The sequence below is a fragment of the Nycticebus coucang genome, chromosome 22 (assembly GCF_027406575.1).
Source record: "Nycticebus coucang isolate mNycCou1 chromosome 22, mNycCou1.pri, whole genome shotgun sequence".
Taxonomy (NCBI): Eukaryota; Metazoa; Chordata; class Mammalia; order Primates; family Lorisidae; genus Nycticebus; species Nycticebus coucang.
Genome location: NC_069801.1, coordinates 20,511,529 through 20,535,795, shown reverse-complemented (window position 1 = coordinate 20,535,795; position 24,267 = coordinate 20,511,529). Strand labels below are relative to the sequence as shown.

The 24,267-nt window shown below is 51.4% G+C and overlaps 1 protein-coding gene across 2 annotated transcripts in view; it reads right to left on the bottom strand.

Annotated features, from left to right (window-relative positions):
• The window catches only part of RPS6KA1 (ribosomal protein S6 kinase A1), a 40,357-nt gene extending 25,651 nt beyond the window's left edge, over window positions 1-14,706 (bottom strand). Inside the window, exons 1-2 of one of the 2 annotated variants that reach the window (XM_053577045.1) lie at window positions 14,481-14,706; window positions 6,795-6,839 (exon numbers count right to left, since the gene is read on the bottom strand). In XM_053577045.1, coding sequence (XP_053433020.1) covers window positions 6,795-6,839; window positions 14,481-14,543 — 108 coding nt within the window. In that variant the 5' untranslated portion in view covers window positions 14,544-14,706. Of the gene's footprint in view, window positions 1-1,223; window positions 1,369-6,794; window positions 6,840-14,480 lie in introns of those variants that run through there. The other variant, XM_053577046.1, reaches the window with a different exon arrangement.
• Between the last annotated feature and the right edge of the window lie 9,561 nt (window positions 14,707-24,267).

The following is a 24,267-nucleotide window of genomic DNA, read 5'->3' as shown; positions in this document are numbered from 1 at the left end:
GGACAGGTATCTACCAGGCAGAGACAGATGGGGACATGTATCCACCAGGCAGTGAAGGAGACAGGTACCCCACAGGCACAGACAGATGGGGACATGTATCCACCAGGCAGTGAAGGAGACAGGTACCCCACAGGCACAGACAGATGGGGACATGTACCCAACAGGCAGAGACAGATGGAGACACACTCAACAGGCAGAGACAAATGGGGAGACAGCCAACAGGCACCCAACATGTGACATGTACCCAACCGGCGAAGACAGGCACTCATCGTGTAGAGACTGAGGCAGGAACTCAACACCAGAGACGGGTGGGCAGCAGAGAGAGACAGTCAGAATCAGTGAGGCCCGAGCAGAGTGGCAGACACCCAGGGCAGAGGGGTCTGACACCTGGCACACAAGCAGGCAGCAGGACAGGATCCCCAGGAAAGGGTTAAGGGCAGAGCTGTGGGGTTTGGCTGGTGTATGTGGGGGTGGGGACACAGTCTACAAACCCCTCGCACCCATCTCTGAGGTCTTCCATTTCCCTAGGATTTTCTTCCCATCCTAGGGCCTGCAGTGGCTTTCTATTAAGTGCAGCCTGATGGCTTTGACTCTGTTCAAACATCCTAAAACATTATCCCCATTTCAGGAACAGGAAATTGAGGCCCAGAAGATAGTGACTCACCCAGGCTCAAAGCAAACCAGTGGCAGAGCCAATCTTAACCAAAGTACCTTCCTTTGTCACTGCCTGGCTTGGGATCAGCAGGCCTCAAGTGCTGGGAAAGGGTAGGCAGGTGAGTTGGCCAGAGCCCTTCCTGCTCACCCAAGCCCACTCTCTCTTGGTCTTACAGTCAGCCTGGAATTTCCCACTCTAGGTCTGTACCCTCAGAAACACAATCCGATCTTCAGGGGACCCTCCTTGACCAATGGGAGAGTGGATGTAACAACCCTACAAAAACCCAAACATCTGTGGCTAATCAAACCCCTGAGTGTAACCTTCTGGTAGGACAGGCAGGAAGCCTGGCTCAAAGAGGGGTGGAGGTAGCCCAAGGCCACACAGCAACCCCTGCCCACCCCACCCTGAGACCTGAGCCTCCACCACATGTGTCTGCCGCTGACTGAGAACACTCCCTGGGGAGAGGCAGCCACCGGAAACCCCAGGGGACAGAGTCATCCCCAAACCCATTCCTTGCCTAGAATCAAGAGGACAGATGCTGCTGGAGGCAGGCCATCCTTCTGCTCACCTTTCTGGGACAGGGGACCGAGTCTCTCTCAACCCTGGGGAAATCTGCTGGGGTCTGCATGGTGGGCCCCAATCCAGTGGCCAGAGGCCTCGTTACTCCTCTTACTTCTGCTTTTCTTAGCCTGCCTGGCCCAGAAAGCAGAGTCCTCGGTCCCCTTCCTTCTCACTTCCCCTCTGCAGGGAGGAGGGACAGATGGGCCAGACTCCCCTGCTGAGAAGGGCACAAGCAGACCCCAAGCCCATGACCCTAGGGAGGCCCAGGGTACACCTCTCCCTATCTCCTTTGACCTGAATGAGGGGAGAAAGGAACAGAGACAGAAGGCACAAGAGGAGGTGGTGACACAGGGGGCATCCTAACACCCAAAAACATTTCCTGCAGGGAACACTTGCTTTCCAGAAGTCAGCAAGGCCACAGTTTGACTGCTCCAGCCCAGAAGGACAGCCCAAAGGGCAGGCACCATTAGACCAAACCCTGCCTCTGCTCAGATGCCCTGACCACACTTGCCAGTCCAGAGTCCCCAGGTGGACAAAGGGGCAGAAGACTGTAGCAAGTAGCTAGGTGAGGTGGCACTTGGGGAGGCTGAGGTAGGAGGATCACTTGAGTCTGGCAGTTTGAGACTGTAGTGAGCTAGGATGACATCCTTGGACTCTAGCCTGGGTGACCGACAGACCCTGTCTCATAAAAAAGAAGGCAGCTGGCTCAGCACCCGTGGCACAGTGGTTATAGCATCAGCCACATACACCATGGCTGGCGTGTTCAAGCCGACCTGGGACTGCTAAACAACTATGATAACTGCAACCAAAAATAGCTGGGCGTTGTGGCGGGCACCTGTAGTCCCAGCTACTCGAGAGGCTGAGGCAAGAGAATTGCTTAAGCCCAAGAGTTCGAGTTTGTTGTGAGCTATGACGCCACAGCACTCTACCGAGGGCAACATAGCAAGACTATCTCGAACAAAAAAAAAAAAGGCAGCTGGTGGCGCCCATGGCTCAGTTGGTAGGATGCTTGCCACACATACACCAATGCTGGTGGGTTCGAACCCAGCCCGGACCAGCTAAAACAACAATGTCAGCTGCAACAAAAAAATAGCTGGGCATTGCAGCAGGTGCCTTTAGTCCCAGCTACTTGGGAGGCTAAGGCAAGAGAATCGCTTAAGCGCAAGAGTTTGAGGTTGCTGTGAGCTGTGACGCCATGGCACTCTACCCAGGGTGACACAGTGAGACTCTGTCAAAAAAAAAGGCAGCCGTAGTGAGGACTTCAGGGAGGCCCGAGAAGAAAAGGAGCCAGTGGTTTTAGTGCAGGGGGTGGCCAGGCCCAGCCCCCTGCATGGCCTCACCCCCTCACTCACACCAGCACACCACAGGAACTGACAAGACACACACACTCAGGGTGATGATCGGAAACCCTTTCCACAGACGCCCCCTATGGAGAAACACACGCCCCCACATGCACATGGACTTCCCCTTCCCTGTGCTTGCCGGGGCCACTGATAACAGTCTCTATGGGGACATGGCTGCCGGGAATTGCGAAAGAGGCCTGCCTAGACTGAGCCTCTCAGTATTCCCAGCTTCCTCAAGCCAGGTTTGTAGGCTGAGGCAGCCCTGGGAAACTCAAGTGCGCTCTGAGGGGCCAGCACCAGCTCCCCCCGCAACCTCCTGGTACCTCAGACACAAAGGAAGAACCTCTGTGGCTATCAAGGTACCAGAAGGGGCAACAGGAAGGAAACAGTCTCAAAACTGCCTTTGCTGAAGGGTGTGTGGGGTCTGAGGCCTCTGGTGACAGAAGCGGGGAGGACAGCCACCAGCCCACATCCCTTGGTCCCTGCCCATCCCCCAACACTTCCTCTTTATTCACTTCCTCCCACAGGGCAGCTGGGAGAAGCCCAAAGCCCCTCGGTTGGATCCCTGGCCCCTCGGGTCCCCACCATGGGCCTTGCTCTGCCAGCTGTGGCCGAGCACACCTGCCAATCCCTGGCCCTAACGGACACCAACAGCCCCTTCCCCAGCAGGCAGCATGTGCAGCTCCGCGGTGCTACCCTCCCTGGTGGGACATGGGTGCTTAGATGCATCTCCCAGCATACCTCTGGGTAGCTGAGAAGGGGATCCACAGCTCTCAGGCATCCCTGAGGGGATGTAGGCCTCAGTACTAGGTCAGGACCACTGGGCATGAGGGTAACTGTGTCTCCTGCTTAGTGTACATGGCCATTTTTTCCTTTAACCTCTGCTAATGTGGATTCTGATGTGTGTTTGGCACTGGGTCTTAGCTTCAAGGGAGGTACTGCCATCCCCATCTCAGAGGTAAGAAAACTAGACTCAGAGAGAAAGTGACTTGCCAAGCAAGGCCACATGGATAGAAAGGGGGTGATCCAAAACCAAAATCAAAGTCTGTTTGCATCCAGAGCCTATACTCTTCAAGCATTTCATCAGCACTGTCCCTGCCTCCCCTTGGACGTCCATCACTTACTGCTCCTGGCCCCCTGCTCTGTCCCAGGCCAGGAACACATAACTAGGAGGCACAGATGTTAAGGCAGATCCTGGCCATGGCTTCAGACAGCTCTGAAAAGAAATACATGATAACAAAATACAACTGTCCTGTGACATCTGCAATCAAGGTGTTGTGGATGCCCAGAGGTGATGACTGTCTCCCAGGGGATGAGGTCTAGAAAGACCTTCCAGAGAGGGGCAGTGCAGCTCCATCCTGAGGATGAAAATAGGTGTCGGCCAAGCAGAAGGAAGAAAAAAGACCCCTCACTCTAGGAGGCCAAGGCAGGTGGACTGTCTGAGCTCACAAGTTGCAGACCGCCCTGAACCAGAGTGAGACCTCGTCTCTAAAAAACAGCTGGGCATTGTGGCGGGCGCCTGTAGTCCCAGCTACTTGGGAGGCTGAGGCAAGAGGACCGCTTGAGCCCTGGAGTTTGAGGTTGTTGTGAGCTCTCTACTATGGCACTCTACCTAGGGCGATAAAAAGTGAGATTGTCTAAAAAAAAAAAAAAATGACCCTCCAAATAAAGAAAGATCAGCATGAGCTGGGGATTGGGGCCAGAGGTGGAGGGTGGGAAGTCCAAGAACTGGCAACTTCCTGCTGAATGTTTCCAGGCAAATCTCTTTCCCTGTCTGAACCTCAGTTTCCTCCTCTGTAAAATGAATGTTGAAACTACATGCTCCACCCTTGAAAGGCTTTTCTAAAAGCAAAATGGCCACAGGGACAGAGGACTTGGTGAACAGAACTTCTCCCTGGTTTAGTTAGATAGTCTCACTATTGCAGGGTCTCCCCTGGGCAGGTCCTAGGGCCTCAGGTGCAGGGAGGGTGGGCTGGTCTGCTCTGGCCAGACCAAGGGAAATTCCTCCCAACACCTGAGGCTGCCGAGGCTCCCTGAAGTTCACAGTCACATCCTGCCTAAGCTCTGGCCAGGGGAGCATGAGGGATCCAGGAGGGATCAGGGTTTCATAAACAGGAAGAGTGAAGGGGGGGGGGGGCGCCCAGCTCTCAAAATAGACCTGCAGGCACTTCAAAGGGGTCCAGCTCCCGAGACAACCAGGGGGAGGAGGCCTGGGGTGCCCAGTCCACTCCCAGGAAGGGAGAAAAATCAAATGGTACCCCAGCATGCCTGAGGATGTCAGATGCACCCAGGTGCTAAAGGAATCCAAGGAGTAACCCCTATTGCTGCTAAAACTCAAATACCCCTTTTAACCTGAAATGAATAAAATAAACAAGCATTAAAAACTAACATTGTGCTATATACTTTAATTTATACCAACCACATTCTTTCCTCCAATGGCCCTGAGAGGTGGGCTCTATTCTCCTTTTATTCATTCATTTATTTATTTATTTATTTTGAGACAGAGTCTCACCGTGTTGCCCAAGCTAGAACTACATGGCATCAGCCTAGTTCACAGCAATCTCAAACTCCAAGTGATCCCCCTGCCTCAGCCTCCTGAGTAGCTGGGACTACAGGCATCCACCGCAATGACTGGCTAATTTTTTCTGTTTTTAGTAGAGATGGGTCTTGTTCTTGCTCAGACTCGTCTCGAACTCCTGAGCTCAATCAATCCCTCCCAAGCTCCTGGTATAGTGCCAGGCATGGAAAAGAAAGCTTTCTCTTCCTTAACGTGGCACTGAAGACTCCTTGTCCCATCCATCACCTCATCTCCAGTTCCACCCCAGGGTCTTCTGCTTTAGGGCAGGAGTCATAAGCTTGGGAGCAAATGGAGGTTACCTGCCTGGGTAAGCTCCTGCCCTTCTCACCTATTGCTCTTAAAGGTGAGAAGCTATACTCACTAAAAGCTGCCAGCTCCTCTGCAGACTCTGGGACCTAAGCCCCAAGATCTGAACACTCTGGTTCTTTACTAAGGACCTAAAGCACCTTTGTTTTGTTACTAAGCAACCAGAGGTAGCTACTTTGGGGGAGGAGATTCTTCACACTTAGGCTGTGATAAGTCAAGGGGCTCAGTCTACTCTACTTACTGGGCTCTGAGGGCCCAAGGTTGCCACAATAACCGATAGAGGGGAGAGGAGTCTATTTCCCTGCCCCACCCCCACCTAGATCAGTTACCTTATCTTAGGAAGCTGAGTCAAGGTAAACATGAGGACCAACCCTGAATCCATCTCAAAGGTCAAGTTTATAGCAGGTCTCGAGCTTAGGCTGAACCCAGGCCTGGAAGGCAGGGCCACTGATATGGAGCTGAGCCACACACCAGGGCATCCATATTGCCAGTGCTGGAGGCACTGTGTGCTAGGCAGTTACCACCTCATCCGTCCTTCCCATCACAACTTACAGATGGGAAAACTGAGACTCAGAAGGGAAAAGAGCTTCTGGTCAAATGGTGGAGGCAGAGCTAATACTTGAACCCAAGTTTGCACTAAGGCCAGAGTCCATGCTCTGCCCCTGATGGGGTGGATTCCACAGTTCCACAACCAGTATCTCCTGTGACTTGTGAAGGGGATGTGGTCTGTCCCACTGTAGAGATGAGAGGAGACAGGGACACACCCAAAGTCATACAACTGTCACCCAGTCCCTGACACTTTCAGCAACACACAAAACCAGCAACAGGGGATGAGGGGCCACCAGAAGGAGCCTAGGGGAAGCAGAGATAGCAGGAGTGTGGGAACAAGCCTCCAGCTGGGAGCTGGGAGTCCCGAGAAATGGCATAAGGCCACCAGGTTCCCCACCAGCACCATATTCCCAGCTTACATGGCCAGATGCTTCTGGGCCCCATCAGGTCCAGCTCTTCTAAGGGGAGCAGCATGACTGGCCTGAGCCTCTTCTACAGCTCTTTAGATAGAGCCAGCACTAATCTCATGAGTAAATAAACCAGAGAAGTATCCTAGGCTGGGTGACAATTAACCAGAGTTCTAGCTTAGATTCTGCCACTGACCCCTTCTGGGCCGCAGACCCCACACCTACAAAATAGGAAGGTTGGGGGAAATGGTTGCTACCTCCAGGGCTGCCACGAGGACTCGGTGGAATAAGAGAAGGATGGCTGAGCTGGGCAAAGGGGTCCTTACCGTCCTCCAAGGCCATACAAATAACAACCTCTACAGTCCCCAGCCTAGGACACTGGCTCTGGTCCTCACCTTTGATGGCTGAAGTCCAGCTTCTTCTCCTGAGGTCTGTCCATTCTGGAAAAGAAAAGAGAAATTGGAGGAGTATTATCAGAACCTACCAACATGAAACCTACCTACCTGTCAGAACCTACCTACCTCCATGGAAGGCCATCAGGATCAGGAGTTCTGGATGTGACCTCTCCGTCTCTATGGTCATGGTGAGGGTGCAGGTACCAAGTACCTTCAACTCAGGCAGAATTTTCCCAAGGCCAACATTCCCTCCCTCATGTTCTCTGCTGGCAAACACTTTATCTTTGAAGACTCAGGTCAAGTATCACCTCCTCCAGGGTCATGTGTAGTTCCCAGATCCACCAGAGACAAATTATGTTACCTTGTATAAACTAATCAACTATGAGACCTCAGTTTCCCCATCTGTAACATGGGAGTACTAACACTGACCTCCCAGAACTGCTGCAAGGGTAGAAGTAGTCAAAGTCCACCATCCAGAGATGGTGGCTGCCTTGCTCTGCCCCACTCTGGGAAACCTCCACTGCCCCTGCCAGACAGAATGACTACTGCCTCCACTGCACCCCTGCATTTCTTCACTGTACCACTTGTCACACTGTAGGGACTGTCTACACACAGGCCAGCTTTTCCTAACAGACAGGAGTCCCGGGAGGGCTTGGTGCTAACAGCTGCTCTCTTCCAAGCCCCTGCCACATGCCAAGCACTGGGCTCAGTGCCTCGCACCTGTGGTACTGTGTAATCCTCAGGACAGCCCTGGGAGCCCTGGCTCCATTTGGCAGAGGAGGAAACTGAGGCTCAGAGGCACCTAGTGATGGCATCTAAGGTCACACAACTGATAAATGGGGATTTAAAATCTAGTCCAAAATCTAGGAGGTACTCAAAAAGCTCAGATGAAGAGCAGCCCACACCCCAGCCAGGGGACTCTCTTCAGGGAAAGGCAGGTACTGGACCCACCTCTGGCTATTCCTGCCTTTTCCTGCCCCCAGACCTCACCCTCAGGTGGGAAGTAGATGCTCTGGGCGGTACCAAACTCAGCCCATTTGTTTCCTATGTGATGTGAGGTGAGTAACTTACCCTATCTGGGCCTTGGGAAGCTGAAAGGAGCTGTCCCCACCATCCAAGCAGGGCAAGAGTGTGGTGAGGCAAACAGGAGATTCCTTTTTTTTTTCTTTTATGAAAGTTTTTTATTGGCGAGGGAGGGATGCTGCAGAGCAGCACCAAGGAGGAGAGAGAGAGGGGAGAAAAAAGAGAGAGAGGAAAGTGGGGGGGAGAGATGGAGAGAGAGGAGAGAGGAGGGAGAGGCCTTTTTTTTTTCTTTTATAGAGACAGAGTCTCACTTTACCGCCCTCGGTAGAGTGCCATGACGTCACACGACTCACAGCAACCTCCAGCTCTTGGGCTTAGGTGATTCTCGTGCCTCAGCCTCCCAAGCAGCTGGCAGCTGGGACTACAGGCACTCTCCGCAACGCCCAGCTATTTTTTTGTTGCAGTTTGGCTGGGGCCGGCTTTGAACCCACTACCCTCGGTATATGGGGCCAGCGCCCTACTCACTGAGCCACAGGCACCGCCCATACAGGAGGTTCCTAATGGCTAGGAAGATCCAGCCTAGGGCAGGCCAGGACTTTGGAGCCAGGAGCTGGGTCCACAGGGCAGCTGTAGCCTTGCCTGGCAGCAACAGGGACAGCTGTGCTCTAACCATTACATAATCTCCCTGCCCGTAGAGCAGCCTTCCCCTGCCCCTCCCAGGACATCCTGCCCCCTGAGCCCCTTTAATGCCCCTAATCCCCCCAGGGGCCAAGTGTTCTGCAGGCCCCTGCACACACACACACACACACCCATCTCCCAGCAGCCTGGGGAGGGACAGTTGATCAGGGCCCAGTATTTGTAGATTGAGTTCCATTTTACCCTGTACTCTAGCCACAGACAAACAGAGCCTACCTACCAGCCGCCTCCCGGCTCAGCCTTCCCCACTCCAAACTCATCCTTCCTAAAATCCACTCATTCATCCACTCACTTACTCAGTATTTATTGAGAACCTTCTCTGTACCAGGCACCAAACCCTCCTATGGCTCCCCACTGCCTGTAGAATAAAGTCCCAGGTCCTTAGTATAGATTCAATGCCATCATCACTAACTGCCCAGCACAGGGAATAAGAATGTGGGTTCTGTAACCAGGCATGGTGGCATATGTCTATAGTCCCAGCTACTTGGGAGGCAGAACCAGAGGATCACTTGAACCCAGGGGTTTGAGGTTACAATGAGCTATGATAGAGGGAGCCACTCACTGCACTCCAGCCTGGGTGATAGAGTTAAACCCTGTATCTTAAAAAGTATAGTGTCTGGAATCTGACCTTGTGGATTCAAATTCTGTTTTTTTAACATTTGTGTGACCCTGAGACACAAGTCTTCATTTCCTTGTTTCCTGATCTGTGAAATGGGGATAAAAGTAACATACCTCATTGGGTGGATGCAAGAAACAAACAAAATAATGCCCATGGGCTTGGCCCCCATAGCACAGTGGTTACGGTGCCAGCCACATACACTGAAGCCTGGCAGGTTTTGAACCCAGCCAAGGCCAGCTAATCAACAATGACAACTGCAACAAAAAAATAGCCGGGCATTGTGGTGGGTGCCTGTAGCCCCAATGACTTGGGAGGCTGAGGTAAGAGAATCACTGAAGCCCAAGAACTGGAGGTTGCTGTCAGCTGTGATGCCATGGCACTCTACCAAGGGTGACATACTGATACTCTGTCTCAAGAAAAAAAATAAATAAATAAAAAATAATGCAGGCAGCGCCTGTGGCTCAGTGAGTAGGGCGCCGGCCCCATATACTGAGGGTAGCAGGTTCAAACCCGGCCCCGGCCAAACTGCAACAAAAAAATAGCCAGGCGTTGTGGCGGGCACCTGTAGTCCCAGCTACCCGGGAGGCTGAGGCAAGAGAATAGCCTAAGCCCAAGAGCTGGAGGTTGCTGTGATGCCACAGCACTCTACCGAGGGCAACAAAGTGAGACTCTGTCTCTACAAATAAATAAATAATAAAAATATTTTTTAAAAATAAAAAAATAAAAAATAATGCCTATGAATGCATACACTTGGCATGTAACTGGTCTACAAACAATAGCCATTTTCAGTATCAGGCCCTATTTTTGAACTAAACTGAACAACCTGAGACTGAACAGAACAGATTGTTTCATATCCCCAAGCCTCATGGTGGCTTCCTCTTCCCTGCCTTGTCACTTTGGCAAATTCCTGGTCTTCCCTAAGGAGTGAATTTAAACGTCTCTTTCTTGGTCCACACATCTTCGAGTTCTTTCCTCCTTCCCTGGTCCCCCTATAGTACTGAGCACAACACAGGTTACTCAGGAAGAAGCCATGGCTTATCTATCGTCATCTCCGTGGCACCTGTAGGGTCTAGCATGTAGTCTGTCAAATGAAAGTTTAATCCAGCAGACAGCAAGGAAGCCAGACCAAGTTCTATTACTCTCATTTGTTTTTTTTTTTTAAGACAGAGTCTCATTCAGTAGCCGTGGGTCGAGTCCTGTAGCATCGAAGCTCACAGCAACCCAAATTTGGGTGTGAGCAATCCTTTTGCCTCAGCCTCCTGAGGAGCTGGGACTACCGGTGCCTGCCACAATGCCCAGCTAGTTTTCTATGTTTAGTGGAGATGGGATCTTACTCTTGCTCAGGCTGATCTCAAACTCCTAAGCTCAGCCTCCCAGAGTGCCATTTTTCTTTTTTTTTTTAGAGACAGAGACTTACTTCATTGCCCTCGGTAGAGTGCCATGGCGTCACAGCTCACAACAACCTCCAACTCCTAGGCTTAGGCGATTCTCTTGCCTCAGCCTCCCCAGTAGCTGGGACTACAGGCACCCGCCACACACCTAGCTATTTTTAGGGACGGGTTCTCACTCTGGCTCAACTGGTCTCGAACCTGTGAGCTCAGGCAATCCACCAGCCTTGGCCTCCCAAGTGTTGGGATTACAGGCATGAGCCACCATGCTCGGCCAAAGATGTGGGTTTCTGAAGCAGTAGCCTGGATCACTTAGGGGACCCCACAGGCCCTCTCTGGCTGCCTACACTCCCTAGGTCACTGGCCAGGGTGCCATCCTTACAGAACCCCATACCTGTAAGAGCTGATGCAAAGGCCCCTATAGGGATATGGAGCATCCCTGGAGAAAAGACTATGGGGGAGGGCACAGGAGGACTACAGATGAGCTTTCCCCTCAGAGCCTGGGTTCTGGGAAGGCAGGGGTCATCTGCCCCTCTGGCTTGACTACTGCATGGGATGGTGGAAAGAACATAGCTACACAGCCACAAAGACACCAGCCACCAATCCTAGCTCTGTCAGCCGCTCACTCTGACCTTGGGTCTGTCACAGTACTTTCTGAAGCCTCAGTTTCCTCATCGGTATCATGAGGGCAGGTTTGTTTACTGACAGCTGCACTGATCTTGTTGCTTGGAATAGTACTCGTCACATAAGTGCTGAATAAATAAGTAACTAACTGAATGGGGACAATGACGCTCACCTTGCAGAAGACTGAATGAAGGACCTTGTCTAAAGAGCCTTTCGGCCTCTGAGGCACCCCCTCCTTCTTCCTCAGGGCATCGCTCATGAGGACAGCCACACAAGACTCCCTTCCCAGAGATCAGAGATAGGTTCCTCAGGCATCCTTCCTTCCTACCCTGGTAGCTCTGTCTTGGGGAACAAGAGCAGCGTCTAGAGAAGCTGGGCAGCAGGTGGAGGAGGACAGCACGTGCCCTGCAGGCAGGAAGCAGCCCCAGGAGCTGGGTTCTGAGCCCAGTATTGGCAGCCCTGCATATTGCTGGAGGCTGGGGGCCAGGTGCCAGGGCTGGCTGGCACTGCCGGTCCTCCACAAAGACTGGACAAGAGCCCTGTGGAATGAGAGTCTGCCAATATCCGGAGCCTCTCTTGGAGTACCTTCCACTGTGTTCAGTATGATGCCAGCAATTCCCCATCCTTGAGCCTCTTCTACTTGGTAGAAGACAGAGAGAGATCTGGGTTCCAATCCTGGGCTCTGACATTAATTCATATGTCTCTCTGAGTTTAGTCATCCCATCTAAATATGGGGGTAATAATCTCTACCTGAAGATGCTGTATGAAAATTTGAAAAGGGTGACATGGGTGAATCAGGGTGGGTGGCGCATAGTAAAGCTCTGTATGTGGCAGGACTGGGCCCAGGGATAAGGCTCCTGTTTTCTGTTTTTTTTTTTTTTTTAGAGACAGAGTCTCATTTTACGGCCCTCCGTAGAGTGCCCATGACATCACAGGACTCACAGCAACCTCCAGCTCTTAGGCTTAAGCGATTCTCTTGCCTCAGCCTCCTGAGTAGCTGGGACTACAGGCGCCTGCCACAATGCCTGGCTATTTTTTTTTTTTTTTTGTCGTTATTGTTGTTGCAGTTTAACGGGGCCGGGTTTAAACCTGCCACGCTCGGTATATGGGGCCAGCGCTCTACCCACTGAGCCACAGGCGCCGCCCAAGGCTCCTGTTTTCAACAGGGCAGGGAAGACCAAGGCAGAGAATCCTCACCCAAACTTCCAAAACCTGGGCCACAACCTCAGCAGGCTCTTCCTCCCAGCAGCCCATTTTCGGCAGCATCATTGGAGGGCAGAGCAGTCCAGACCCCAGGTCTTTGCCAAATGCCTGTCAGTTCCTCGCCTGCCTCTTTGCTGGCGGCAGCACCTATACCTGTGGGTCAGGCAGCTGTATCACTTACGTGTCACCTGGGCTAAGAACAGCAAGGCCCTGTTCTCCAGTAAGAACAGCCCAACCCGCATCCTGGCTGTCCCGTGGCTCTTGTTACCCAAACAATAACACCCAGTTGTAGGGCACCTCCAAGAATGGGGGAGAGGGAGGGAGAAGATAGGCAGCAATACCCAGGGCTCTGTACCCTTGTAGGCCCAGGAGGCACAGGCTAGAACTCAGCCCTTGCACTAGAGAAACAGAGGCTCAGATGGGCTCAGGACTGGCTGAGGTTCTCAGCCCCCTTTCCCACCAAGTCTGGGAAATAACCAGTCTTCTCCTGCCACAGAGTTCTGGTACAGTGGGACTCAAAATTGAGATGAGTTTCCCAGTTAAACCTGGCCCCTGCCTCAGGGTTCCCTAAAGGGCAGCAGGAAGTGGCGCCCTGGACCAGGAACCGGGAATCAAGTTCCTGGGTATCTTCTCTCCCTACTAATATAACCCAAGGGAAGTCTGTGGGTTTAGTCTCTCCCCACCCTCTCCCAGCACTACCTTCCTCTTGGAGGCCTAGATCCCAGGGGCGTGCCTGGGCAAAGGAATCCATCTCTGAGCACCCCCCAGGCCCTTGTGCCCCGGTCCTATGTGTGGGGGGTGTGTGTATAGGGGCTATAGAGGGCACTGTTCCTCACCTCAGAGGGTGAGTCAGCCAGAGAACCTCTGAGCAGCCTAGCAGTGCCTGTAAAAACCCCATGGCAGGAATCCCAGAGCAATTTACTCCAAATTGTGCCTTCAGGTTGGTTACCTAATCCTGCCGCGCCCACCCTCCAATAGCCAGTCTACGGGCCTTCCCTTTAAAGGGGCAGCACACCCTGGTTCTCACCCTGATCTCAATCTGTGGTCCTGAGAGACAGGACACATGGGGGCTACCCTAGTGAACTAAGAGAGGACAGAAGAGAGGAACTAGGCAGGAGCTAGAGGCCCAAGCCAGGAGAAAATCACCTTGGCTCCTGGACTCAAAGGAGGTTTTCCATGCCCTCCTTGCATACCCCAGTCTCCTTGGAAGGGGAGAATCACCTGCCTCCTTCCCAGCAAGAGGCTAAGGGGGAAGTTTTTGACCTGCTGGTTCAGTGACTTGACCTTGACCCTTGGGGGGGGGTCAAAAGGCACAGAAGAGCTGGTCTTCTGCATGCTTAGGGTGTGGTACCATAGAGCCCTCAAAGGAGGATAGGAGCTGCTTCTGGGGCAGAAGGAGCAGGGTTGTCTAGGCTGGTAGAGGCCAAACTCAACAAGGGCTCAGCCCTTCCTATGGGAGAGGGCACAAGAAAGAAGAAAAGCAAGCAGCAACCTCCCCTGCCCACCATAATCTTAACGATGTCTAAGGGTTCTTTCTCCTCTACACCGTCTAGGGTAGAGGACACAAGTGACCTCTGGCCTAGCCTCCGGGCAAAAAAGCCCAGGCGTTCCAGCCGCAGAGGGGCGGTGCCATCCCACATTCCAAAACCGTCAGGGGTCAAGGGGGGCAATCCTTCCAGGGTCAGGAGAGGTGAACTGAGAAGCAAGGAGCTCTTGCGAGAGGCACTGGGAGGAGCGGGAGGGGGAGGGGTCCCACGACCCTTGTCTCTGGTAGAATATCACGCATCTGGTACCCAAGCCCTGCCCATCTGCACTAATGGAGAAGCTCAACAGCTCCCAACAGATGCCAGGACCTGTCCTATACAAGTGGGGTGCAAGGGGCCAGATCTCAGCGCCCCACAGGATCACCTCTCCTGGCTATGGCGGGAGGCATGCGGTGCCTGGCTGAACTGTCCCTCGCATACACACACCCGGGGAATAGGGGGGCGGAGCCGGACAGTGGGCAAGAGATCCGAGGGTACACGCGCCCTTACCGGCGCCCGCCTGGCTGCAGCAGTGTCGCGGGCCGCCCCGCCCCTGTAAGGATCCGGGCTCGCCGGCCGCCGGCGCCCGTCCGCCGCCCGGCTCACTCACCTCCGGGTCGAGCGGCACTAGCTCCATGAGCGGCCAGGGCTCCTTGAGCTGGGCGAGCGGCATCGCGCCGCCGCCGGACAGCCTGCGCTCCTCCGGCGACCCCGGCTTCGCCGCCTCCCGGGTGCCAGGGTCTCAGGTGCTGCACCCCAGAGCCTTCGCGGCCCCCAAGCCCGTGGTGTTCGGGCTGGGCCGTCCGCCGCCGCCGCGGCAGTAGCACTTCGACTCGCTCCGTCACCCAGCGCCGCCGCGCCCATTGGCTACCTGCGCGGGGGCGGGGCCGTCGAAGCCCCGCCCCAGCCCCCGCGGCGCGGCATTCCCTGCGCGGACCCCCGCCCCCGCCGCACCAGGAGCGCAGGCCCCGCCTCCACCATGAGCCCCCAGCCCGCAATCAGCTCCGCCCAGAAAAGGCCCTGCTGGCTCCTCCCTCCCCAGTCGCGTTCCCCTGTGCAAATTACTCCCTGGCCACTGCTCAGTTCATGTGGAATACCAACCCAGATGTTCGTTCTACGAACAGCGAGTGTGTGTGTGGGGGAAGTCCTCTGTCCTCACCACCCTTCCACACAGTCACACAGGGTGTCTTAGCCTTGATTGTGGCGGAGACTTGAAAGGAGCCTGTGCTCTGTTTCCTGAAGGCCTTCACCTTATTAGGCCCTAGAGATCCCATCCCGCACAAGTTTCTGCCTGGCTGGGAAGCCAACACTGGATTCCCAAGGTGATCTCCGTGCCCCTGCCCCATGTTGTTCCAATTCTTCTGTCACCACCATTAGGACTCATAGCCTCCCCAGAGTGATTTTTAAATACCCATCTGTGCTGAGCTCTTAATCACTTAAGGGGGCTCCTTTCAAGCTCCCTCCTTGGAGTCTCTTCAGCTGCAGGCCCAGCTCTGAGCCAGGTTTGGGCTTTCGTCCCTCTAAGGAAAGCAGGGACCAGACTCTCAGGACCGACCATACTCGCGGTAGGACTTGGAGCAAAGGTCTAGGGAGAGGGATTCCCGCCGGGGAGACAAAGCCTCCACCTAAAGACATCTTAGGGGTCCAGGTGTGGTGAGATTCATTCACACACGATGGCAGAGGGACAGGCTTGCTACTTTTCCAGGCAGGAGAACTGGTCAGTTATTTGCAAAGCTGTTTCAAAGCAGGCGGGGTGGCGGCGGGTGGGAAGGAATGTTTATCAAAAGCCTTCAACGAACCAGGCTCCACCAACATGTGATTTCCTTGAGAGCTCACCACCAACTACTTTACAAATCAGGCTCAGGAAGACAAAAGGGACTTCCCCAAGGTCATGTAGCAGGTTGAGAACCAACTGGCACTGAAAAAATCAAAGTGGGTGAGCATTTCTCCTGAATCCCCATACTTCTGGTACATGTATTCCGTGACTTCCCCAGAGTAGAACCTCAGCTATTGACCTGAGTTCTGGGTAGAAAGGACTTTGGAACCCAATAAATTTGAATATGAATCCCAGCTCTGCCACCTCTTCAACCTTGGGGAACTCATTTTATGTCTCTACACCTCGGTTTTCTCATATGTAAAACGGGAATTATAATATCAATCCTTCAGGTATATATTGACTAAATTCATTTTAATTCATGAAGTTATTTATGGCTACATATTATACACCAGGCCCTCTTCCTGAACATGCGTTGTAAGCCAGGACTTCTAATGTGCTGTGAGAGAAACTTATGTGTGCCTCAAAAATTTTAAAGATCTGGCCAGGCATAGTGGCTCATGCCTGTAAAGCTAGTGATCTGGGAGGCCAAGGAGGGTGGATTGCTTGAGCTTACAGGTTCCAGACCAGCCTGAGCAAGTGCAAGACCCTGACCCTAAAACTAGCCAGGCATTGTGGCAGGCGCCTATAGTCCAGCTACTCAGGAGGCTGAGGTAAGAGAATAACTTGAGCCCAAGTGTTTGAGTTTGCTGTGAGCTATAATACCATAGTACTTTACTGAAGGTAACAAAGTGAGACTCTGTCTCAAAAAAAATTTTTTTAAATCATTAATTAATTTATTTTTTTTGAGACAGAATCTGACTTGGTTGCCCTGGGTAGAGTACCATGGCATCAATCTAGCTTCCAGCAACCTCAAACATGGCTCAAGTGACCCTCCTGCCTCAGCCTACAGAAGGGGACTACAGGCACCCACCACAACACCCAGGTAGTTTTTCTATTTTTAGTCGAGATGGAGTATCACTCTTGCTCAGGCTGGTCTCAAACTCTTGAGCTCAAGTAATCTCCCACCTTGGCCTCCCAGAGTTCCAGGATTACAGGCTCGAGCCACTGCACCAACCATTTCTGCTCTTTTTTTTTTAATGAATATAATTTAAGTGTGACACGGAAGTTTATAGGTTCAAGTGTGCTGTGAGATCAAAAAGTTTGAAAAACACTGTTGTAGATTTTGAGAATATAGCAATGAATTAAACAAAGTCCTTGTGTGTGTATGTGTTTTTTTTTGTTTGTTTGTTTTTTGAGACAGAGTCTCACTTTGTCACCCTCAATAGAGTGCTATGGCATCATAGCTCATAGCAACCTCAAACTCTTGGGCTCAATCAATTCTCTTGCCTCAGCCTCCCAAGTAGCTGGGACTACAGGCACCCACCACAATGCCAGCTATTTTTAGAGGCAAGGTCTCGCTCTGGCTCAGGCTGATCTGGAACATGCGAGCTCAAGCAATCCACCCTCCTCAGCCTCCCAAGTGGGATTACAGGTATGAGCCACCATACCCAGCCCCAAAGTCCTTGTCTTCATGAAATTTATATTCACTCTGGTGTGATTAAATAAATAATTACAGCTAACACTGGTGTTCCAAGCACTTTACCTGCATACACTATGATTCTCTTAACCTTATAAGGTAGGTGCTATTATCTCCATTGTACAGATGAGGAAACTGAAGGCAGAGAAGGTAAGCATTCCATTTCTTGGGCACCTCCAGAGTCACACAGCTGGAAAACAGCAGAGCTGAGAGACAACCTAACAATCAGCTCCAGAATTTGTCCTTTTGTTCAGTCAGTCTCCACCTCCCTGATGAGAAGAGGTGAGGATGAAGGCCAGGTACATCATCTTGCTTGAGGACTAATTCCAACTTTATATGAATAAGGTCCACTTCCTGTGTCCCCTCTCCCATGGGTGTTGGAGAGGCAGTGGGTCATACTGGCAAGAGAAGATCCCAGATGTCCTCTGGGCTCTACCTGGAGAACTTGAGCAGGTCAGCTTGCCTGTGCTAGAGCAGGGACAGCAGTCACTGAGCAGAGAGGGATAGCGACCACACCATAGCCGGCAAAGTGCTGCTGCTGCCTCTCAGCTTACACTTCTCTCCTCCTCTCTCTAGGCTCCAGCCACTCACATTTCTCAGTTCTCCTGCTACAAGGCTTTTGCACATGCAGCTCCTTGTACTTGAAAAAGTACAAGGCAGCTCAGCTGCACATCGCTTCCCTGGGGATGTCTTCCCTCACCTCCTGTTACACACCCCCATAGCAATGGATTCTCCATAGTGCTCCTCACACTTACACTTTTACATGTGATCATGTGATTACTGGTTAATATTTGGCCCTTTGATTTGACTATAAACTCTTGGGTCTTTCTTTTTTCCTTTCTTTTAAATTTTTTGAGACAGAATCTCACTCTGGCCCCCTTGGTAGAGTGCTGTGGTGTCATAGCTCACAGCAACCTCAAACTCTTGGATTTGAGGTTGCCTCAGCCTCAGCCTCCCCAGTTAGCTGAGACTACAGGTGCCCACCACAACACCCGGTTATTTTTAAAGACGGGATCTTGCTCTAGCTCAGGCTGGTCTCCAACTTGTGAGCTCAGGCAATCCACCCTCCTCAGCCTCCCAGAGTGCTGGGATTACAGGCATGAGCCACTGTGCCCAGCCAGCAGTTGGTTCTCACTAGCTCTTCATTGTCTCCCTGGCACCCTGCCTGGCACATAGGGCTGGAAAAGGCTAAGTGATATGCCCAATATCACCCAGCTACAAAATGGTAAACCTGTAACACATGCCTGGGCAATCTAATCCCATCCTGTGAAAGGTGACATTCTGAGTGGTGGATAGATGTTATCCGCGTTAATAATAGTAATAATAATGGGGTTAGAACAGGCTGTTCTGGACAGTTACTAGGGGTATTTGTTAAATGAATGAGTCACGAGTGTGAAAGGGCTTTTTGGACACAAGTGAAGCCATCATTCTGAACCTGTTGAAGAGGTTATTCTGACAGAGAGTCAGGAGCTGAACTGATAGGAGCAGAAGGCCAGTCTTTGGGTCCCTCTGCTGCAGCCTGGGATGTGTTTGCTGTCAAGAGCCCAGATTCTGGATGGGCCCTGCACTGGGGGAGAAGGTCTGTCATTAGTATTTTTTCTTGGCCTCCCAGTAGAGAGGAGCCTTGGCACATGTGTACTCTGGCAGCAGGTAGAACGGGTGAGGGGAATAATCATAACGGTAGTTACCTTTAACAAGTGATTACAAAGTGCCAGCACTGGGCAGAGCATTTAAAAAAAAATCGTCACCAACTATGAGGGTTTATTGAGAGCACACTGTATGGCCTGCCTGGAGCTGAGTATTTTACGGGCAAGAGGTCATCAAATCACTCAACAATTCCATGAGACAGAAATTACTGTCCCCAGTTCCAGATGAGAAAACTGAAAATCAGAGAGGGACACACCATGTAAGTACTGTACCTGGGTTGGGAACCCCCTACTCTCAGACCTGAAAGTCAGTGCTCTTTTTTTTTTTTTTAGAGACAGAGTCTCACTGTGTCGCCCTCGGTAGAGTGCCGTGACGTCACAGCTCACAGCAACCTCTATCTCCTGGGCTTAGGCGATTCTCCTGCTTCAGCTTCCCGAGCAGCTGGGACTACAGGCGCCCGCCACAACACCCAGTTATTTTTTGTTGCAGTTTGGCTGAGGCTGGGTTTGAACCCACCACCCTCGGTATAGGGGGCCGACGTCCTACCCACTGAGCCACAGGCGCTGACTGAACGTCAGTGCTCTTAATCACTGCAGGACACTAAGCCCAGAGGGGATTGGGGGTTCTCGGTGTGCACACAGAGGGCAGCGGTGGTGGCATGAGGAGCTGGAGTCTCTTGTCTGTCTCATCCACATCTGAGGGATGGCGGTGCTACCTCCTTACTTGAAAGCCTCCGATGACTTCTCCACCACACTTCAGAAAAACTAAATTCTGGGCGGCACCGGTGGCTCAAGGAGTAGGGCGCCGGTCCCATATGCCGAAGGTGGCAGGTTCAAACCCAGCCCCGGCCAAAAACCAAAAACAAAAAAAATATATATATATATATATATATATATATATATATATATATATATATATATATATATATATATATATATATATATATATATATTATATATATATATATATATATATATATATATATTTATATATATATTTATATATATATATAAATATATATATATATCTACTCGCTGGACATGCCAGGTATACTCCCACTCAGGCTTTGTTCCTGCTGTGCCCTCCACCTGGAACATTCTTTCTTCATCTCTGAGTTCACTCCCTCACTTCATTTATACCTCTACTCAAATGTCACCTTCTCAGAGAGGACATTCCTGATCCTATCTAAACTAGCTCCCCATCAGTGGTATCACCTCTGTTCTTACGGCATGCCTGTCTACTAGCAATCAGATTGCCTATTTACCTGTTTCCCCCCATGGGGCAGGACTTGTCTATTTTGTTTGCTGCTGTACCCCTAGATATACCTGACATGTTATAGGCCCTCGGAATATACTTGTGAATGGAACTATGCTGACCTGGGCTCTATCCTGGCCCTGTGACCTCCTAGCTGTGTGACGCTAAGTATTTTAGTTAACTCCTCTGAGCCTCAATTTCTGCATCTATAAACTAGGGGTAATTATGAATATTGAGATCAGGCAATTAAATACTTGAGTCCTGGCGCATGATAAGTGCTCAATAGAAATGGCAGATAGCAATCGCAGACTCTCTTTGCCCTGCAGAGGAACGGGCAGGCTAGAGACTGAGGCTTGAGGTTCACTGGCGGGTTCTCCATTGATGAGAGATGAAGACATGAGGAGAGGCCTCAGCTTGGAGGGGCTCCCCTGACCGTGATCTTGGGGTTGGTAGAATGTTAGGCCAAGGGAAGTGATCAGAGAGGAAGAAGAGGAACAGAAGCATGCAGGTGAATAGTCCCAAAACGCAGAGGGTCAAGGAGAACGAGACAGGAGCATTGCTCCATGGGGCAGTGCCACTGACTTTGAGACTAGGAGTTAGGCAGACTCTTGCTGCTATCATTAGAGATGCCAGGATGTGATGGTGGAGAGGGCACAGTAGCAGGAAGAGAAGGAAATGGAATCGAGAGTTAGAAGGGGCAGAAGAGGAGCAGTTGGTCAACAAGAAATAGTTACTGGGCACCACTCTGGGCTACCACAGAGCAGTAGACAGGGTCTCTGCACTCTAGGATGGGGGTGGGTAAGCTATAGCCCACAGGCCAAATCTAGCCTACTATTTGTTTGTTTGTTTGTTTTTGCATTTTTTGGCCAGGGCGGGGTTTGAACCCACCACCTCTGGCATATGGGGCCAGCGCCCTACCCCTCTGAGCCACAGGCGCCACCCTGGCCTACTGTGGTGTTTTTTTTTTTTTTGAGACAGAGCCTCAAGCTGTTGTCCTGGGTAAAGTGCTGTGGCATCACAGCTTACAGCAACCTCCAACTCCTGGGCTTAAGCGATTCTCCTGCCTCTGCCTCCCAAGTAGCTGGGACTACAGGCGCCTGCCACAACCCCTGGCTATTTTTTTTTTTTTTAGCTGCAGCCATCATTGTTGTTTGGTGGGCCTGGGTTGGATTCGAACCTGCCAGCTCAGGTGTATGTGGCTGGTGCCTTAGCTGCTTGAGCCACAGGTGCTGAGCCTGGCCTACTGTTTTTACTGCAAACTAAGAATGGTTTTTACATCTTTTTTAAACTCTGAGACAGAGTTTCACTCTGTTGCCCAGGATAGAATGACATGGCATTATCAGCTCACTGCAACCTCCAACTCCTGGGCTCAAGCAATCTTCCTGCCTCAGTCTCCTGAATAGTTGGGACTACAAATGCATTCCATTTCACCTGGTTTGTTTTCCTATTTTTAGTAGAGATAGGGTCATGTTCAGCTGGTGTTGAACTCCTGAGCTCAAGTGATCCTCCCATCTTGACCTCCCAGAGTGCTAGGATTACGGGTGTGAGCCACTGTGCCCAAGCTACATTTAAAAATTTTTTTTTAGAGACAAGGTCTTGCTCTGTCATTCAGGCTGGAGTGCAGTGGTATCATAGCTCACTGTAATCTTGGACATGGGCTCAAGTGATCCTCCTGCCTTAACCTCCCAAGAGTGTGGGAATACAGGCATATACCAACACATCCAGCACATTTTTTAATTTTTTTTTTTTTTTTTTAGAGACAGAATCTCACTTTGTCACCCTCAGTAGAGTGCGGTGGCCTTACAGCTCACAGCAATCTCCAACTCCTGGGCTTAGGCAATTCTCTTGCCTCAGCCTCCCAGACGCCCGCCACAACACCCGGCTATTTTTTGGTTGCAGTTTGGCCGGGACTGGGCTTGAACCCGCCACCCTCGGCATATGGGGCCAGCGCCCTCCTCACTGAGCCACAGGCACCGCCCCCATTTTTTAATTTTTTGAATAGACAGGGGTCACATTACGTTGCCTAGGCTGATCTCGAACTCCTGGCCTCAAGCAATCTTCCTGCCTTGGGCTCCCAGGGTGCTGGGATTACAGGCATGAGTCACTCCACCCAGCTACATTTCTAAATAATTAGAAAAATCGGAAGAAGAATATTTCATGACATGTGAAAATTATATGAAATTCACATTTCGGTACCCATAAATACAGTCTTATTGGAACACAGCCATGCTCCGTTTACGCATCGTCTATGGCTGCTTTCTCACTACAACAGCAGAGTTGAGTAGTAGCAACACAGACCATATGGCCTGGAATGCCTAAAATATTTACTCGCTGGCTCTTTAGAAAAGAAGTTTGTCAACCCCTGTTCTAGGAACTTCCATTCTATTCCAAGGAGCCAGACAGTTAAGCAGATACACTCTTTTCAGGGTATTTGGGAGGACAGGAGCCCACTGGCATCCGTGTTTCCTCACACCCTGCTTCTCAGCCACCTTCCCCTGAAATAGATCTGCCCCAGCCAGCTGGGCTATGATATAGCAGCATAGCAGCAGGGTCACTTTGATCAGCCCCCAGCCTCAGGGCCAGGAGAATCTGGCCTTTTCCTGGAAGGAAAAATAACCACACTCAGTGATTTGCAAAGTCCAGCACCCACCAGATCCCTTTCCCCTCTCCCAGATCCTGGGCCAAGGAACAGCCTTGGATGAGAGCTTCTGGATGACTTCAGAGGAACGATATCACCTTCGTCAAGGCTTGCCATCTGTGTACCTGCACCTGTGTAGTGCCTCCCTCTTTACGAAAAGTCTGCCCACACTGCCTCACGGGACCCTCAAAGGGGTAAGACCTGGGTAGGGATGGTTGGTCACATTTCCAGATAAGGAAACTGAGACTAAGAGAGAAATGACACAATTTACCCAAGATTATGCAGTTTGAAATTGCATGTGGAGCCAAAATGAAAAGTAGTGGAATGCCAGCTTTGGAAGGGGCCTTTGGGATGGTCTTAGCAAGGGATGAGAAACTGTGGCCTGATGCAGAGGAGGTGGATCGGGTAAGGATAGTGGAGTGTCTGCATGCACAAGAAATAAGGCATGCACTGTCTGTAGAGAATTTAAAAACATTCATAAAACTGGCTAGGTCTGCTTCTTTTTTTTTTTTTTTTGTAGAGACAGAGTCTCACTGTACTGCCCTCGGGTAGAGTGCCGTGGCGTCACACAGCTCACAGCAACCTCTAACTCTTGGGCTTAGGCGATTCTCCTGCCTCAACCTCCCAAGCAGCTGGGACTACAGGCGCCCGCCACAATGCCCGTCTATTTTTTTTGTTGTTGCAGTTTGGGCGGGGCTGGGTTTGAACCCGCCACCCTCGGCATATGGGGCCGGCGCCCTACTCACTGAGCCACAGGCGCCGCCCTAGGTCTGCTTCTTAATACCATGGCTTGGCAATTCTAAACAATGTCAGTGATAAGTTGTTTTTCCCAAAGAGATCATTCTGATGGTCAAAGTTCTAAATAATTGCTGTGGTTACTGTGAATTTTAAGAATATAGGCTGAGGCCAGGTGCGGTGGCTCATGCCTTAATCCCAGCATTTGGGAGGCTAACGCAGGTAGATTGCCTGAGTTCACAGGTTTGAGACCAGCCTGAGCCAGAGTGAGACCCCATCTCTAAAAAACACCCGGGTGTTGTGGCGGGTGCCTGTAGTCCCAACTACTTGGGAGGCTGAGGCAAGAGGATCAATTGAACCCAAGAGTCTGAGGTTGTTATGAGCTAGAGAGCATGGCACTCTGACAAGGGTGACCAAGTAAGACTCTATCTCAAAAAAAAAAAAAAAAAGAATACCAGCTGAGCATGGTGGCTGACATCTGTCATCCCAGCACTTTTGGGCTGACTTGAGCTCAGTAGTTTGAGAATAGCCTGAGCAAGAGCGAGACAGATTCCCTCCCTCTCTTCGTTCCTCCCTCTCTCTCTCTTTCTTTCTTTCTTTTTGAGACAGTCTCACTTTGATGCCCTTGGTAGAGTACTGTAGCATCATAGCTCACAGCAACCTCAAACTCTTGGGCTCAAGCTATTCTCTTGCCTCAGTCTCCCGAGTACCTGGGACTATATGCACCTGCCACAATGCCTGCCTATTTTTTAGAGACGGGGGTCTCACTC